Source organism: Perna viridis, chromosome 10 (genome assembly GCF_037379345.1).
Source record: "Perna viridis isolate PV_CMFRI_1.1 ecotype Kerala chromosome 10, ASM3737934v1, whole genome shotgun sequence".
NCBI classification, from domain to species: Eukaryota; Metazoa; Mollusca; class Bivalvia; order Mytilida; family Mytilidae; genus Perna; species Perna viridis.
In genome coordinates, this window is record NC_142454.1 from 20,100,715 (window position 1) to 20,120,725 (window position 20,011).

Below are 20,011 nucleotides of genomic sequence, written 5' to 3' on the forward strand. Positions count from 1 at the left end.
CGTGCGTTGAAACGCACGATAGGAGCTTTTGTCAATCGTGCGTTTTGAGAGCGTTAAGTGTGCATTTAGGTATCGTGCTTACGGGAAACCTTAATGCTTAAGGAGTTTAACATGAGTGAAAAATACAACAGTTGTGATGTGCGGTTTCTCGTGGTCGAGACAGATGTGTTTTATTTCGATAAAGAGGATCTATGTAGTTATGTCATTTCATATTCTTACATACATGCTTTTGGTATTACAATCACCACTGCGGTTACGAATATTATGACGTGCTAAATTGAAACTCGATACGTAATAGACTGTCCACCTAATAATGAATGTCATCAACGTACTTGTACATCTGTCAAAGAAACAAATCGAATGTCGCGTCTAAAAAAAGATGACGTGAGAAGATATCTTATAGCTGCAGGTGTTACGAGTCGTTCACAATTTCTAATGAACGTTATATCAGCTCAGAACTAAAAAATCATTTTATTTATATTCATTTTTTACATCTCATAATATTATAATCGTTTAGGTCGATGCCAACCCGTTAACATGTATAAACTGGTAACAATCAATTCATTCTTTATTGTCACCCCCCTTCCTGCACAAACACGTGCATTAAGTGTATCCGTCTCCACAAATATGTCCGATTTCATCTAGGTGTCCGATAATATGTCACACAAAACTTATTGTACATCAGAGTTCATTATCGTACGTGATAATTACGCTAAAAATAAACAAAGTCAGATGAGGTGGCTATTGTTCCGGACAATGACACAAAATTAAGCGGTGCGAAACGGTTGGAACATTCCATCTCAGTCATAAGCTTCTTGTAGTTAGGGCTTAATTGTATTCAACCAGAACCAGAATATTGTGTTTATATTCTACTTTTTGTTTATTTATTATTTTTAAACGTAACTTTAAATTGCAATATTTGTACAGTTGACCAGCACAAATGAGTTTTCCATTCTGACGTAATTAAAACAATATTAAAAATGTAGTCGGCACAAATGCTACCTCTAAAATATGTAATTGGACCAAAAGATTTTTATCGGCCATTTACAATTCCAACGCGCCTGACATGTATCCACAGAGCAATCTAGGTTTAATGCAAAACTGAAGTACTCGCAGAGACAAACTTTTTGATATTTCTAAATCAGCCCTTGGTGGTTTCTTTTTTTCTGTTAACTATATTGCGAATAACAGGTATTGGTTTTCATGATTTGAAATAGTTTATCATTTATTTGTTTGATAGTTTTAGCGCTTACAATACAAATGATGAAAAATAAACGAACGCTCCTTCCGTGAGTTTTAACGAACGCTTCTAACGTGGTTCATCGTTATGCACGAACGCAAAAATTGGAAACGTGAACGTTTCAAGGACTGTATGACCCATGCATCGCACTGTTGACACATATATTTTGTGAAGATGTCAAAGAAATATCTTCGGCTCTTAGCTCCAACATTTCATAAAACGAACATAAAAAAATTGTAAAATATTGTTAGCGACTTCTTGCACTCATAATTTCAATATGATTAGCAGATGATTTGCATAAATATGTTATACGCCACGTAATGCTGCAGATCCTTGCCATGTTTATCGCCATTGCGTCATAGTTCTAACTTCATACGAGATCAATGTACCTCTTAAGTATCATACGCGTGTGTACTACGTGTGGCTTTTGCTAGTACGAGAACGGGAAGTTTACATGAAAGATCGGTTAGCTTTGAACATTACCCAGTTTCCGATTAAAGCACTCGGGCTTGTTACAAGACTATATTGGCAATATACATTAGCACGCCTCGATATTTATGAATATTCATTGCCAGTTGCTTAATCTGGTTCCAAAGCCGCTTCCCTCGTCAATATCATAAGGAACCCAAGATCACTACAACGTACCTCTTTAAAAAACATAGCATACACATGTCTAGGCGTGTTTTTTCTGCTTTCATTAGAACGAGAAGTTTACATTAAAAGATAACATGATAATTTATGTAACATTACCCAGTTTCTGACAGGTTTTCATTACAATTGACTCCATATATAAAGGTCATATATATTATCAGGACCCCGATATTTATGTATAGCCCCGCCAGTTGTCCTATCGTGTTCCGGATGACTGAAAACATTGGGGTCATTACGGTTACGAAAGAGTACGCAATCATATCAAGGTAACCAATATTTTGCGGGTCACCAGATTTTAGAGCATATCGCATTCGTACCGGATGTTAAAAATGAAAGAAAACAAATGAAAGAAGAACTTTGCTTGGACGGTGTCTTAGTAATTTTGAAAACCGTCTGATGTAATTTTATATGTAATAAACTATATAAAATTTTCATACGACAGATTGTGGCAATTGACCTATAGCTTATCAAATGAGAATATGAGTAGGATTGCTTGGAAACATAGGCGGATCCAAGAGGGACCTTTGGGCCCGTCCCCTTTATCAATTTAAAATGTAGATGGATAGCATTTTTGTGCGTGAACGAATGCATTGAAATGTGTTTATCAAAGATGTGTAGTGATCCTAGCCCCCTAATTAATTTTCTGGATCCGCCACTGTCTACGATTGTGTCTCAAGTATGAATGATTTGACAGATAGTCGCAAAATTGAAATGAGACTGAAAAAACCAATTAGTACAGTAGTAATGTCGGGTAGTTTTATGTTCATTCATCTAGGCGTTCCACGTAATTAGGCAACACACTCAATTTCACACAAAATCAAGAATTGCCCATGTAATATGCGAAGTAATTTGTTGAACAATATGATGTCTTTAGTAATCAGAATGGTGAATTAACAATTTACTACAACAAACTTGTTTTTGGATATATTTGAAGTAGTTTCCGATTATTTCCTTTCATCTAAAGTTTTCCCAGTCTTTGCATTTTGCCGATTATTTGAGACGTAAAAAATCAAACAAACGATATAAATTTATGCAGTACATGATTACATTGATTTAAAGTTACTTTTCAAAAGTACAAGTACTAATCTGTTTTACCGTGTGTATCTCGCCTTTGCTCTTGAAAAGATAGTCGTTGGTTATAGTGCAAAGTCATAATTTACATTTGATAATGCAACATCTTGCTGTTTTTATATAGGGTGGAGCTGCTTTGTCGAAATCTTTTAAATGCAATGTTAATGAAATTTTGGACTTTATGTTTGAGGTGTTAATTCTATAAATCAAAAGTATTTTCAAAAAAATTAAACAGAACATACTAATCACTAGTCATTTATGTTCATAACACCAGTATACAAGTTAAGAAAAGGGGAATAATTATAACCAAAGTTGCATGACAATTTTATTTCTGGTTACAGCGAGATGAATCAAATTAATTGAAATTATTTTCCGACGTAAAAAACAATGTTCATGTGAAGTAATGTCGAGTAGTGTTGTTATTTCCGTTGTTCGATTTTCTCTATTAACCGTCGATCGGTCCGAAGTCTACAAGTCAAATATTTCTTAGCTAAATAATGGAGAATTCTTAATTCTGAGATTAATAGATTATAATACATAGTAACTACTGTGTAGACATATTAACATGACCGACTTATCGTTATCAAGTTATCCCTAAATTCACTAAAGTGTTCTACAACTTATTAAGTTTTTTTAATACTTATATAAATGAGTATGTCAATTATTTGAGTTTAAATAACATATTTATATTTCAATTGATATGTGATTTATTCCCCCTTCAGCGTATTGATAATAGGGTGATCAACTGGGAAGAGTGACTGACCAAAATATGAAAACGAGTGCCGAAGAATACCCAGATTTAACGAGTGTGTATCACTTGTTCTGTGCACGAGTAAAATTTCACTGCGTTCTCTATAAAAGCACACAATAACTAGGTTTAACGGTAATACATGAATTAGGTTTGTGGTGATTTGAAGCCTCTGCAATTCGTCTTTTTTTTTATTACAAAGTCTTTGTTAAAATCTTTTCGATTGTATTTGCTGTTCAAAATATTTAATATCACGATTATGGATATGGTGGATATAAAAGAAAAAACAACCCATCCGCGATGAACTTAGGGCCACGCAGGTTTTTTTTTTTTTTTTTTTTTTAGGAAACCTTCACAAAACAAAGCAGGCTGTAACTGGTTGCAAAACAATATTATATACAGATATAGCATAATAGTTGCCTATAGGCATATATTCTAAATTATTACGGCTTTACCATTTTCATTTGTTGTACATCCTTCGACAGGTTGCCAGTCTGAAAAGCAAATCCGTTTGTATAGTTATAACAGTATTTAAGAGTCATAGTCTCTTGCACCAAAATATGGGAATAATTTTTATATCGACAGATGTTCAGTTTTAATTTTCGTAGAATACACGTTATGTTAAGATAATGTTTTGGTCTTGTCCTAATGTGTTAAAAGGAATTTTCAGCAACTACTTTAAACGCTTTACAAAAAGCAGTATTATTTTTTCATAGAACTTGGCATTACAATATGTCAGTTTGTTTAAACCTTGTGAAAAATCACTTAATCTCCGTTTGACAAGATTCAACTTTAATATTTATCTATATATTTATGTTTTCTTCGAAAGCATTATCTGCTAAGTGAAAAACAGACAACTGTCAACGTTAAAAAATGACTTACGATATACTGTTAAATTTACATGTTTTCTTGACATATTTTTCAAAGTGGTTGTTTAAAAATGAGTGAAAGACAATACGTCAATACATAAGGAAGCAATGATGATTTTTTGCTTTATCCGAGTTTGATATATCCTACAATGTCACCAAATGCCGGAAATAGACATTTTCGACGAAGATTCGATCAGACTTAGGTAAAAAAGGTGGTTAAAGTCTGCTTTTAGGAGGGGATTCAAAATTCATCTGTGCCACTAGCTACTATGTTAAACCGTAACTATTTTAAACACACAACACGTACTGGTATCGATGATCTATAATTCAGATTTGATGAATAATTATGGCAATGCGTGAAATCAACCATCACTTTGAAAATAATCATGATAAATTTCGATGAATATTTAAAGTATATATTTTTACCATCTTTAGATTAATATTTACTACTGAGAAATTTCAATTAGCCTTTCCAGCAAAACAATGCCTAAAAGGCTGGAAAATAGGCTTATTTGTTTCTTCTCCCCGATCCCGAAGCAATTAACACAAAAAAGACGCTTTCCCCTCCAATGGAGTCCGAGTTATTCATTTATTTTTTTTTACTTTGGATGTATTATTTTAGTAATTTCATGTTCTCTGTTGTGTGTGTCTGTTTTCCACGTCTGAGTTTTGTCCCTGGATCACATTCTTTTGATTACTCTTACAGTCAATTGCTATGTTAGTGAAGGAAATGCTTACTAGAACAAAGATGGTAAGTTGTAACGTTCGTTGGGTTATTTCTGCAGTTGGTAAACGAGCAATTATCTGTATACATTTCAATACATGTATTCTTATGCATGTAACTAAACGATGATTGTTTTGTACACCTTTCGTTGTACATTAAATCATTACTGAAACCGATTTGCACAACAACTCCGTTTCTAATGCTGCAAAAAAATATTAGAAATAAGTTTAATTGTCTTTTAAACTCCACAAGAATTCATTCAAGCAAAGCTACATAGCTAGATCTGCAAAATTTACAGCAAAACCTCTTTGAAAACTTTTACCTTCTATATTAACAGCTACCAATGACAGTCTCCAGTCAACTAAGACACTTGCTACTCTCGTAGTGGTATCAATTTAATTCAGAACTTCTGGAATCCCTTATTCAAGATTATTGTCAGAATACAGTAGCACTTAAAATATGATTTTTCAACCCTTTATAAACAACGTTACATAGCTGATCTGCAAAATGTACCACAAAACCTCTTTTAAAACCTTTAACTTCTACACTCACAGCTGTCAAAGAGGGTCTGCAGTCCTACCACAACACTTGTTACTCTATTTGTTGGTATTATTTCCATGTGGATCCTGAAAAATTCGAAAGGTCTTCTGGAGAGCATTAGTTCAAGACTATTATCAGAATATAATAGCATTAAAATCTATGATTTGTCAACACTGTATACTTCTATTACTCAGTTAAAATCCAGACTTGAAAACATAATACATCGTTGTTTTTTTTCCAAAGAAGATGGTACACCTAGATACAAATATATAGTTCTTGGTAGAGATTCCTCACACTTTGTAATAATTCCAAATTGTCTTCCAAATATACAGAAGAATATGTTCACACAAGGCTGGAATTTTTAACCGACAACATATTTGTCCAATGTGGTGGACGCGTTTTTAACAAACGGTTGACATTCCAAAGGGATTATTTTGTGCTCCTCTTCTTGCTGACATATTTCTTCACTCTTATGCGGCTGACTTTATAGCTGATCTGATTCGAAAGAAAGAATACCGTTTAGCTAGATCCTTTATTCTCCGTGTCCGCTATATAGATGACGTATTATCTTAAAACAATCCTAATTTTTGGGATTTGATACATCGCATCTACCCCCAATGAACTTGAGCTAAAGGATACTACAGGCACTGTGAAGTATTACTAATATCATTACGACAAACGTAAAGAATTCTCATACAGTATTGTCAACTTTTCTTTCATCTGTGGTAACATTCCTTCAGCACTTGCGTATGGAGTGTTCATGGACTTCTAACAAGTAGGCCTCCAAAACTAGGTTATGTAGCTCTAAGATTGAAGTAAGCACCATTTTATGGTCGTCATTATGCGCTCGTGGATCATTAAGGTGTATCAATCTGTGCCATGAGAACTGATTTGTTCATAGTTTTCCATTTCTTTATTGTCTACCATGGACATGACTTTTTATGAGCAACTCGTGGGGGGGGGGGGGGGGGTTCTAGATAAGCAGAGGACGCTTACCCTACCGGTGCACCTGGTCCATGCTCCCAGTTTTTAGTGCAGTCCGAGTTGCTCATTTGCTTTTTTTACTTTGTATGTATAATTTTGGTTACTTTATGTTCTTTGTTATTTATGTTTTCCATGTGTGGTCTTTGTCCCTGGATTAATTTTTTTTTATTACCGCTATAACCTTGGTTCTCTTTATATTTCTGTTCAAATGTAAACTCAGCTAAAATATTCTCTCAATAACATTATACATCCTTGTTACTCATTAAAAGTCGGTACATCTAGATATAAGTACGTACTACTTGGTAGAGATTCCTCATACTTTTTTCAAAATGCTGGACTTTTTTTATCGACAAAGTATAAGCGACGAGAACACGTTGTCAACAAACGGTCAAAATTCTAATTGGAACGAACTGTGCTCCTATATTTGCTGATCTATTCCTTCAATCTTATGAGGTTGACTTAGTAGCTGATCTGATTAAAAGGAAGGAATGTCGTTTAACCGTATCCATTGGTTTCGGTTTCCGCTTTAAAGATGACGTTTTATCACTTAACAATCCAATTTTCGAAGATTTAATACATCACTTCTTCCCAAAAGAATTTGAGATAAAGGACGCTACAGACAATGTGAAGTCAGCTTCATATCTTGACATTCATTTAGAAGACAGTTGGATCTATGTGTCTATCATTATGACCTCGTGGATCGTTAAGGTGCATCCATCTGTACCACAACCGATTTGTTCAACGTGTCACAGTTTTTCCTCTCACGTCTACCCCTGGACTTTTTTATAGGCAAATTGGCGGGTGTTCCTAGATAAGCAGAGGACGCTTACCATACCAGTGCACCTGGTCCTCGCTTCCAGTATTAAGATGAGTTGCTCATTAACATTTGTTTACTTTGGTTTGGTTGATTATATTCTCTATGTTGTGTGTGTCTGCTTTTTTCTGTCTAGTCTATTTCCCTCGATTATATTGTTCTGATTTCCGCTAGAATCATGGTTCACTTGATTTCTCTTTTGAAATGGCTTAATGATATGTGTAATAGTTATTGCAGCCTCAATAACACAAATATAGGTTCAACGAAATATAACATATTCTTTATATTTAAGACATTGCTCGTTCGAACGAAAGACTTTTCTACGAAAACAAGAATGTTGTTTCAAATACTTTTTTTTTCTCTTTTTGAAAATTTAAACTATATGAACAATAAGTTTTCTACTATTGAGAGTAACTTCAGGAAACCATTTTATCGTTTGAGAATTAGGTAAAAATGTATCAACCTAGCTTTAAATTTATGTAGCATGAAGTGATATTTAAGTTCTTGGACGACATGTGGGGGCCACAAACAGACAGTTTTCCATATGTTGAAAATGCTACAATAGAAAAAATTAACTCTCGATACTGGAACCCTGATTTTTCTGCTGTTGCTCGATATAAGGCATCAGAAAATAATTACTAGCCTGGTGCCACCAGATTCTCTTGTTTTAGATGCATTTATCATTTTGAAGCGAACGGTATCCGGATAGTACCTAAATGGTCCTCTTCTGACTTCTGGCCTATAATTTTTATGTCGGACACGAAATTTCGTCTTGATCATTGGACCTTGCTTGATTGTATCTAGCTTGTCTAAAATTAAGATCAGGTACGTACTTGCTTATGTTAGTTATTTACTTTAGTTACAGGTAGTTTTCGAATTTGGATTTTGGAAGGACAAATGTATGAACGACCGGTAGTAACATTACTTCTTTCACATTTCCCGGTAAATGAGAGGCATTTCTTTTTTCCTAGTTGACATTTCTTCCTTCCAAGTTTACATTACCAACATACAACTTTATGTACGATTTCGCTATTGAACTTTATTTTGTTTTAATAATTTCATAACTGAACCGTTTAGTAGAGTGGACCGGATGTATAACCGGGTATACGTTTAGATTCATCGAAGGGCGTTGACCACTCACACTATACACTACACTGAAGTTATAGTTTTTGTCTAATTTTATGGATTTGTTCTGAAATTGAAACAGGATATTTTATTTCTTATTTCGCGCCTGACTTATCCTGTATGTTGTCGTTTGTGTTTTTTTTTGAGTTGTAACGAACAGGAACAAATGGTAACCCATTAGTACATAAATACTTTAAAATTGGTGAACGATGTGAATTAAAATATAATGATGAATACCTGTCATCAAGTTCTTGACGTAAGTAGTCGATCGTTTCCATAAAGCGTGCCTCTGTATCAAGAACTGCAAGAATTTTGTTAGACGAATTCTTGCAATCATCATCAGCCGTCTTCGGATCAGTTCGTAATCCTTGTCTTAATGTAAAGCCTGCGTCATTGAAGGATTCTGAGTGCAAAGAGAAAGTGTCTAATAGAACAAAACAAAACTTCTAGGTGTTTTGAGTAGAATTTAAGATGATTACATCTTGTTCTCTTGTTACTTATGAATTGTTTTTTTTTTTTCAAAAAACAGTTCTTTGGCTTATACAGCGTATAAAATGAGAGGATGTACGGGGTAAAAATTGTCACCATAGTATTGTTAAATGTGTTTAATTTAATACCGATTGTTAATGAAAAGTCCCGTGCATCTTCAGGTTTTAATATGAGGAAGGCATTGCTCATTTCAGTGAAATAGGGGAAATTCAATACCCTTGCAAAATATTATTATTTCTAATGTGAGCATGAAATAACTTTAAGGTGTGGTTTGACATTTTAAAGATATCTAAAATAACATTGCAGGAGTACAAAAACAAGCTTTCAACTACAAATTAACATATGCATGATAAATAATCGTAAATTCAGTAATAGTTGTCGAGTATGGGGCACGACGTTAAATATTGTGAGAGCTTACTTTCTGTTCAATCGTATATTATTTTTGACAATTCCAATTAAACGCGTACGGCTACTTTCACCAAAACAATGAGCGTGTTTGTTGAATAACTAATTACAAGTGAGATCAAATGATGTCTACTTGACATTTGGTTTTATCTTATACAATGCAAAGGAAATATGCAGCCGAAAATTAGATTTACATGTCAGAAAACACTTCTATGTATCCATCTGCAAAATGAAAACTGATTTGTTCATCGTGTCATAGTTTTCCTTCCTCTATCGTCTACTCCAGACTTGACTTTTTTATGTCCAGCTCGGCGGGTGTTTCTAGAAAAGCAGAGGACGCTTACCCTACTGGTGCAACTGATCCCAGTTTTTTTTTCAGAGTCCAAGTTGCTTACTTGCTTATGTTACTTTGTATGTATTGTGTTAGTTACCTGATGTTCTTTGTTTTGTATGTCTGGTCTTTGTCCCTGGATACATTCTTTTGATTTCCGCTAGAACCTTGGTTCCCTTGATTATTCTTCTACAATTTGTACAAGTTTTTAGCCATTTAAAGATTTTTCTTGTAATAATACGAAAAAAGGCGATGTAGTCTTTTGTTTTTGAACCGATAATGATACATCCCTAGCTTTTTTTTTTCTAATCTAATGAAACGGTTTAATGTCTCAACTTTAACGGGAGACCAGGAAAAAAATGATTTATACCACCACTATCCTATTGCATACACACGGATAACCCAACTTCAGCAAAAAAATACCGAAGCGTTAGCAATGGGATGATTCAAATATGTCGTAATCCCAAAACTATGGCATAAACATGAACACATGAAACAAAGACGGTCTGCATACACAGTGTACCTAACCGAGAAAAAAAAACAATTTACATAAGGAACTGAATATAATAGAAACAAAACGTTACATAACAAACTAAAGCACTAACAATATGAATTTTACAAGTTGTGTTACATCAGGTACTCCAGAATATGATATAAATGAGGAAACAGTAAAGGACAGAACGTATATATGATACATTTTCTGAGCACTTACAGTGCTTAAATCGACCTTATTAACCACAGTCTCGAACTTTTCTTCGTTTTCTAATGACACAACTGTCTTTACATACAATTTATATTATTCGAAATTCAAGATAATTAAATAAGTAATACTTGAAAAATAAAAAAAGCTTCCTTTACAATGAAATTAATAAATTAGATTTCAATTTTTCTAAAAGGATCGGTTTCCGAGAATTAACAGAATAGATGTATATTATAAAGAACTCTATCACTACCCATTTTACTCCGATCAATAAATTACTTGTAATGGATTACCGTTTAAACCATGAAATATTATCATATCCTGATTTTCATGAGACAATCGAATTTTAAGTTAAACCATCGTTTGAAACATACATCTAATCGTAAGTGAAATGAAACGTCATAAGTAAACCTACTGGAATGTTCTCGAAATATTATTGTGTTTCCATTACAGTTTCCATTTTTCAGAATGATTTCCCTAATTTTAAGAATAATAATTCATAGGTGTTTAGTAATCTAGTTCTAAATCGTAAAGTATATTCATGTGCAAAGATCTTTATTGTCAGGATATTATCATACTTGCTTTGTTCACGTGTTTTAATCGTTAGCTGTCTGAGTAGTTCAATATCTTCAAAACAAATTATTATTTTTTTTTAATCCGTTGCAGTTGTTTTCATTGATATATTCATTGGCGTTCCTCATAAACAGAAAAGAAAAGCCGGTTAAATTAAATTCGGTTTCATTTGTATCGTAGATTGTGCTAAAGAGTCATATGCATCGCGGGAATCAAATATTCGAGCAGAAATTAAAATAATATATTCCAAGGAGACGACATATACAACAAAGAAAATGAAATAACTAAAACATCGTGTACAAGGCAACAAATGTAAATGAGCCAACCGTACTCCACTAAAAACTGGGAGCTTGGACCAGATGAATCGTTAGGGTAAGCGTAACATGCGGGGTAGACGAAAATTAAAGGTAAACTATGACACTGTGGACTGATCGGTTCTGAAGGTGCAGTTAAACTTTATTGTAAGAACGACGATTTAGCAAAAATCATTATAAAATTGTCCTGTATCGACATATGATGTTCATGTATCACTCATTGTTATGCATATCATACTATGTAAATAATTTTATTATGGAAAACATTGATTACATAGAAAACCACCTCTGGCAAACTTTATAACAGAAAATGTGTCGAGAAATTAAATCAAACTCTCAGAAACATAACTGACCCTTGGATAGTACAAGTACTGTCGAACCTCGATGTGTCGAACTCGGATTAGTCGAAATCTCGGATAACTCGAAATAATTACAAAGTCCAAGAAAATCTCCCCTTACTCCAATACAATTTTACCTCGGATGAATCGAAACCTCGGATAACTCGAGGTAATCAATCAGTCCCCTCGATAGGACTTCGAGGTTAATTAACACTTATGTCTCGAAGTCAACTAATTAGTCGGAAAACTGATTGCTTTATTACAAACCATGACCGAAGTGTGTTTTAACAACAATTAGCGTGGCTTTTAAAATTAATTTGTTGATACTCTTTATGGTTTGATTTGTTTATTTAATTAATTTAGAATTGCGCTTGTTGTTAAAAGAAACGAATTTCATTAATAACACGTGGGAATGTGCACTAACAGTGATATAGGACATTTTGATATTTTGAAAAAATTGTATATAAAAATACAGATGAATTGTAATGGTGACTGACTATTTAATGAAACATCAAACAGACTATAGTAAGGGTATTTCAACGACTACATTCGTTCCGCTATTGAATTTGAAATTTTATCGTAATATTGTAGAGCACATGGTTTGACGATACTCCTGATTGTGAATCAAACAAAGCAGCATGTTATGAACTATGACGTTTTCGATATAGAAAAAATAAAAAGGAAATTTCACTAAAACACTCGGTGCCGTTCAGTATTTCAAACATGATATACAACATACAAACAAAATATCTTCCGATATGAAACGCATTACGAAGTACCGTGTAAAGTGAACTACATGTACATGTACAAGAACAACAAATGAAATAATCATGGACCAAACTACTAGTATTTCCGGTTTATCCTCGACCTCGGATTACTCGAACCTCGGATAACTCGAACACTTCTGCATGGTCCCTTCGACTTCGACTTAACGAGGTTCGACTGTAAGTGCATTTGTGCCGAATCTTGATTATTTTGTCTCCACTAATCCATGACTCACAATAGCTACGGCAAAATACATAATCTTAAAAGGGTAAAAAAGGGAAAATACAGATCGAAATAAATGGGTTAGAAATAGTAACACGGAATCAGTTGAGCGCACACACACGTTAATTGTCTCAGTTTCCATTAAAACCTTTAATAACTATGCAAAACATGTTATTTACGCCTGGTCTCGATTTCACAAAAAGTCGTAAGTGTAAAGTTAATTGTAAGTAATGACGTCATAAACTAAAATAGCATTGTGACGTCATGATTAACGATCAAATTCACACTTACGACAGTTTGTGAAACCGACGTCTGGAGAGTCCAATGCTGATATATTTAACAGCATAAGCATATTTGAATTGCCTTAGGATATTTTTTTGTCTATTATAACACTAAATTTCTGAATAACAAATCATCGTTATATTGATAACAATAATGGTTGAAACAAGATAACGTTTTTGTCCCTTGATTACACTTTTTTTCTTTCCAATAGAATCTGGCTCCCTGGATTACTCTTTCTAAAAGAAGTGGATATAGTATTGGATGTGCTGAGATGCACACTTCCCCGATTTTCAGATATGCTGATACTTCCAATTTACGAATCTATTTTATGCAAACAAAAAGTACACGTTTGTACATTTTTGCCATTATTTATACCTCGTTGAGGGAGGAGAGAACTATTTATTTTTTTCATTCTTATATCTTTGTTTAATATGGTGTTGCCATGCTATAGCCCAATGACTCAGCTTTTCAAAAGTATCAGAAATGGCGGTCACACACTCAAGGTTTTTTGAGTTAATGCAAAAAAACGTACTCATACTCCCAACAAAACATCGCTTAAATTGACATATTTTTCAATGTCGAAACATTTTCATATTAAGGCTTCAGTAGAAAATAATTAGTCGTAATTTTCTTATTAGAATATGAAAACTGATATTTTTAGGACCCTTCCGATGACTTTTCGTGATTTTCATTGTCATCATGTATCAAAATTGTTAAAATAATATTTTCGAATTTGGCATAAAAAGTACAATAAACTCGGCTCTCCAAGTTAATTGACTTAAATGTCTAGATCATTTATCCAAGAAACATTCATTTTTATTGACAAAATGTTCCACACTCATTTCATAATACACCTATATAAGTTGAATTTCCTCATTTGTGATATCCCAAGAGGAAGTTGTCGTTTGAACAATTGATTCTCACACATATAGACTTTTTCAAACAATAGGATATAAATGTTGTATTAACACTTGAGAAAAATCCTATACTTTTCATTTACAAATTGATTCCTAAAAGGGAGGGAAAATAGTACCTCAAAATCATCGATTTGACAATATAATCTAACTCAAGGGTAATTTCTCCATTTGAAAAGACCATTATCTGTGGTTTATTCTCCATCACTGGATTTGCTCAAAATATTTTCAAGAAAAAGTTAGAAATTTTTTTTTTTAAAGATTTCTTTAACTTTGAAAAGTCAGTTCGAAATTCATTTCAATGAAACTATAATTCAATGTACCAAAATGATATCGAAATTCTTATCTTTTTTCCTTGATTTTAATGATGCAAATAGTCGAAGTCTTCTTTCAAAATGATGCGTTTTTATACCATGTTTCACCCACTACCCGTTTCATTGAGAGGCTGACATTTAACTTCCGTATTATTTTACTTTTTGGTTAAAGAATAATGGTATTTTGTGTTCATTAAAGATGTATTTACATATGATAGTTTAACTTTGACGAACTCAGCTTGGTAACGAGAAAAAAAATGTTTACCCATTTGTTAAGATAATAATTATGTACAGAATTGTTCATGGAACTACATGTATCGACATTATTTTGATTCTAGTAATAATTTTAGTAAACACATAAAATGACACACCTTTACTTGAAAGATACAAGAAGTATTTAAGAATATAGTATTTTCATACTTTTTTCAACATGTGTTGTTTTCTTCCACAATAGATTGTTTATACATATCACCCTACCAAAATATGTCCTGTGGTAATTTACTCTTTCGAACCGATACAATATGCATAAAAAAGTAAAGTTTATAAAGAACAGGGACTTACCACAGTCTTGTTGCGTTTTAATATTATTTTCCAGGTCCATTGGTTCTGATTTATTTGCATCCTAAAATATAAAGAGTACGTGTGAAAAGTGCAAAACACTCAACTCATGCAACTCGCTTTTATACAATTAAATACAAAGCGTAAAAAGTCTGTAGCGGAAACAAACTTGAACTGCGCCGCTTTTTGTCCTTGCATTTTCACAAAGATTGTGTCTTACTTAGACGTTCTTTGATATATTTTCACTAAATCCTCTGACGTGTTTTTATTATATATTTTTCAGATGACCTTAGTGTGCCTATGTGTTGTGTTTCGATTTTTGACTACCTTGCTGAGGAGGCGATTGCCCTTTGGCGGTCGCTACAGTTTGTTTTCTTTTGTCTTACATATTAAGATGTTTGTATTCTCTATCAATCTCAAGAGCTAAATCCCAACTCGACATATTTTTATAGTACGTATTACTGTTGTATTTTCCCACCACTATCGCAGGTAATTGGGAGGCTTGATCGCTCACAATCCTGTTTAACAATATGTGCCTGTCCTAAGCCAGGAACCTGTAATCCATTGTTGTCACAGTTTGTGTTCATTTTTTGTTATTCGTTTTACTTTTTTATTTTATTTATTAAATTGATTTTTGTATTTTATTAATAGTTTTGCTTCATTTGTTTTGAGCCTTTTTACAGCTTGCTTTATGGTTTAGGTCATTGAAGACCGTGTGGTGGCCGACAGAAGTTAATTTGTGTTGTTTGTTGCTAAGAATTTGGTGGATGACGGTCTCATTGGCAATCATAGCTGTACTACTATTTTTTCCTTTTTTCTATATACAATTTATCTTATATATAGATCAAAAGACCTTTTTTTATAAAAAAAAAAAAAAAAAAGCGTAATTCATTGTATTGAAAAGTTCAACCTATATACAGAAGAAACTCAAGTGTTATATACAGCCCTTATTATTGCTTTTTTATGTGGACGTGTTTTCTTTAATAAACACCCAGACAATTCTCACAATAAAAACACGTCACACTTTGCTACTCATGATCCATCGTAGTAACTAGTTGTAAATTAACAAATTAAGCACAGATATATGAAATGACTTATACGATCTGATTATTTTCCTGAATGATGGGATTTCAGAGAGCTACATTTCAACAGTTATTGTATATTTAGATACAACTGTGTTGATATACCAAATAAATCATTAATCAAATGCATCAATTAGCAGATCAATAAAACGATAAGAACGGTTGTATAATAATATTTGTTTTTTAGGTTTTAAATAAAGTTAATTTACCTTTATAAATGAATCACTAAAATATTGAACGTCTGTAGTTGTTTTGTTAGAGATCCCAAATGCTAAGCAATTCTGATTAATTTGATGACGGGAAGCGCATGTATTGCTGATAAGTCTTCTTAAAACATATCCAGAATTGCCAATCATATACAAGTCATTGTCAAAAAAAAGTTTTTCTATCGAAAAAGCGTAGGATTCGATGTAATGACAGGATATATCAAATGTCTCGTTGTAGTATTGGTGGGTGGGAGGCACGTTCATCATTGCTGCATGACCATTTCCGTCAGCTACAATCTGGACGATAAGTATAGAATTATTAGCTGAAACATAAATCACATCATCGTTATAAATTGCACGTTGGATCCATTTGTCTTTGGAAGGAATTATAGCAGTGGGGTATCCATCCATATTAACGATTGTGTTTTTAAATCTTGCAGTAATACGTACAATATCTCCGAACTTATTTATATTTGACCCAACGAGAAAAAAATGTTTACCCCATGTTTCAACTGGTGTCATTTGGGTAAAATAAGAGCTTGTTTCAATCCCTGTTCTGATTAAGGTGTCAACACCACCTGCAAAAACAGCAATTTTCTGGTTACTTCTAACAACAGTACCAGTCAAATCACACTTTAAACATTTGATGAATGCAACATCCAAGTTGTTTAAGTCAAAGTCTATCTCATTTTCGTCTTTAGTTCCATTAAATTCAATGCTGATTGGTCTATTATCTGGCACTCTGATCATTACATGTGCAGGCTGATCAAGAGCAGCATTTATGTATGCAACTGCTATAAAACAGTACCCAAGAATTTGACAATATGTCACGATTTGGTAATGTATCCCTAGGACTTCAGACGGATAAATTAAAGTTGGCGACCAACCGTTGAAATGCAATCTAAAAGTAGTTTTATTTGATTGATTGAACGGGGTCACTTCAATACGCAAAGCTTGACTACTTGTTATTCCGGTTTTTAATTCAATGGAACTTTCATTTTTGAAACACCAATTCTCAGTAGTCGGTCCATAGTTTTGGTAGAATTGTATTGTTAGATTACTGTTTGTTGTATCCATTAATGTACATACAGTCTCAGCCAATGGAATTGCAACAAATGTTGTAGTCGACTGACCTGGAAGTATAACGTTCAACTTATAACTTATGATGTATATTTGTAGTGATAAGTCCTTATTTTTGTTGAGTATGAAATTAGAAACTCAACTTCGTGAAGAAAAATACGTTGGATCTGTTATTTTAATTGTAATAATATGATTGTCATTATCCCATTTCATTGGGTATGACGCAAGGGGGAGTGGGGAATGGAGATTATGAATTGGACAATAAGGAACTGGGCAAGGGAAAAAATTAATTGGTCATTCACAAAATGTGTTCTGCCGTTTTCGGCATGCAATCTATTACGGCAATGGATGGGTAAGAAAGGTCATTTAAAAGAATGTTATGCATTTGTCTAAATCATATGAATCGCAGTCGTTTTCATGATACTTAAATTAACAATTTTAACGTTTTATACAATAGCGGAAAAATGTATTTTGTGTAGAAATGTGGCTGAAATGTATGTGTCACAGCCACCAAATTAAAACTATAATGGAAACATTTATCATTTTACACATTAATGTCTTACCATTTTTTAAATTAATAGTATTTGTACATATAAAAATTGCAGAAATATGTTATTTAAAAAGAATTGGGACTGAAATATATCCACATGGAATTGAATACTTTTCTTCTTTTAAACTGTAAATTAAGAGAAAAATATCCACAAAGATGTTACTTAAAATCAATTGAAAAAATTGATTTCATTCACAGTTCATAGATATATCTATAGTTTTAAGAATATTTTCCATGTTTTTTTTATCATACAGCTTAGAGTAGCTAGAATACAAACTACAGGTATATCGCGTGATTTCGGTAATGTCCGAAAACGGCGATGACATTTTATAATCGAACAACAATACAACACAAAACATCTCGTAATGCATAAGATGTCTGTATATACACTAATCTTGTCGTAAAAGGCGACTAAATATTGCTCAGAACCCTAGCCGGGGGCTAGGGCGCTCTGCCCAAAGAGCAACTGGGTTGTGTGCCCCGGGTGGTGGAATGGGGTACCCCTGGCGTGTTACATGCTGGGGTTGTGAGGCTATTATACGGAAAATCTGACAGCAAACCATAGCGGTGCACCGTGTTGGGAAAGATGCCACGTTCCTCGCACGTTAACAAACGCTACTGTTGTATTCTCCCGGAAGAGGAACCATAGGGCTCCGCCACAGGAGGCTAAATTGCCCGACCCTACCCCTAGAGACACCATTATCCTTGATCCGTTTGTTCCATCCCATTTTCCATTTAATCATCATTTCATGTCCATTTTATCATCCACTTCATGTTCATCGCCTGAGTATAGCTGAAATATTGCTGCTTGGGCGTTACACCCCAACATACAAAAGATGTATCAATTTGATCCGATGGAGCAGTGTAGTGAATAGAGTCGTCACATCCTGAGAACGTTTGTATAATATTGATTTGTTGTGACATGCATCATTAATTTGATCCTCTATTCTACATAATAACATCTAAATGAACTGTCCCGTACTACAATACATCGTGTACTAAGTTACAGCCTTAGATTAATTCTACGAGGAGGAATGAACCGGCCAGCGAAAGCTATATTTTTATATAGCCTAGCTGGCCGAGTGGTCTAGGGCACTGGACTTAGTGCAGGCGGTGTTGTCATAGATGTCACAGTGGTACGAGTTCGAGTCCCGAGGAGGGCACGACCAAAAAAAATTTGTTTCGCAAATTTGACAGTTCTAACAATGTTGGGAATTTTTCAGACCCTTCTATATCTATATATATGGCAGTAGCTATAGACACAACGCATGCTACAATTTAGGTTGTTTTACTGTATAACATTTTTACAATTGAACTTTATGAAATGGAGAATTTCCTAAAATATCTTAATTGTTTTTCCGCAAATAAGATATTGACTAATCTAATCAATTTAAATTGAACATTTGAAGAAAACTCAAGGCTTTGATAACCATCTCCATTTTAGATTGTTTACATGAATGTTAGTACTTATAGATTCTTGTATGCATGTACGTGTCTCAAAACAAAAGGACCACGAGGATGTCATCACTTCTATTGCAATGATTCTACAGTACACTAAACGATATACTATTCCTGTACAATAAATACAACGAATTCGTGGAAACAATACTCAAATTCGCGGCAACGGCTTGCATGGCAATTCGTGGCCATGATATTGACATACTAATTCGTTTCCGCGATATACTAATTATTGGTCACATTATACCAATTCGTCGCCACGGTATACTAATTTGTTGCCACGATTTACTAATTCGGGGCCACGATATAACAATTCTTATCCACATTATTTCAAGATAATCATCAATAATAATAGCAAAAAAAATGCATTGAAGGCATCATGAAGAAAATGCTTTAGGGAGAATTCAAGGGAACCAAGGTTATAGCAGTAATCAAAAGAATGTAATCCAGGGACAGAGACTACATATGGAAAACAGTCATACACAACAACGAACATAAAGTAACTATATCGTACATACAAAGTAACAAAAGCAAATACGCAACTCGGACTCCACTTAAAAAAGGGTGCATGGACCAGGTGCACATATAATGGATTTGGGTTTTTAAAGTTTGTTTTTTAACCTTGAACATCCTGTGTATTAGGTTCTAATGCTGATGAAGGCGA

The 20,011-nt window shown here is 33.7% G+C and overlaps 1 protein-coding gene across 1 annotated transcript in view; it reads right to left on the reverse strand.

Moving 5' to 3' along the window:
• LOC148604877 (uncharacterized) overlaps nt 1–20,011 on the reverse strand; it is a 57,135-nt gene that overhangs the window by 24,400 nt on the left and 12,724 nt on the right. Inside the window, exons 4-8 of the mRNA XM_088549681.1 lie at nt 16,263–17,392; nt 14,975–15,035; nt 9,004–9,169; nt 5,318–5,505; nt 4,166–4,204 (exon numbers count right to left, since the gene is read on the reverse strand). Of these exons, the coding sequence (XP_088405807.1) occupies nt 4,166–4,204; nt 5,318–5,505; nt 9,004–9,169; nt 14,975–15,035; nt 16,263–17,392 (1,584 nt within the window). The remainder of the gene's footprint in view (nt 1–4,165; nt 4,205–5,317; nt 5,506–9,003; nt 9,170–14,974; nt 15,036–16,262; nt 17,393–20,011) is intronic.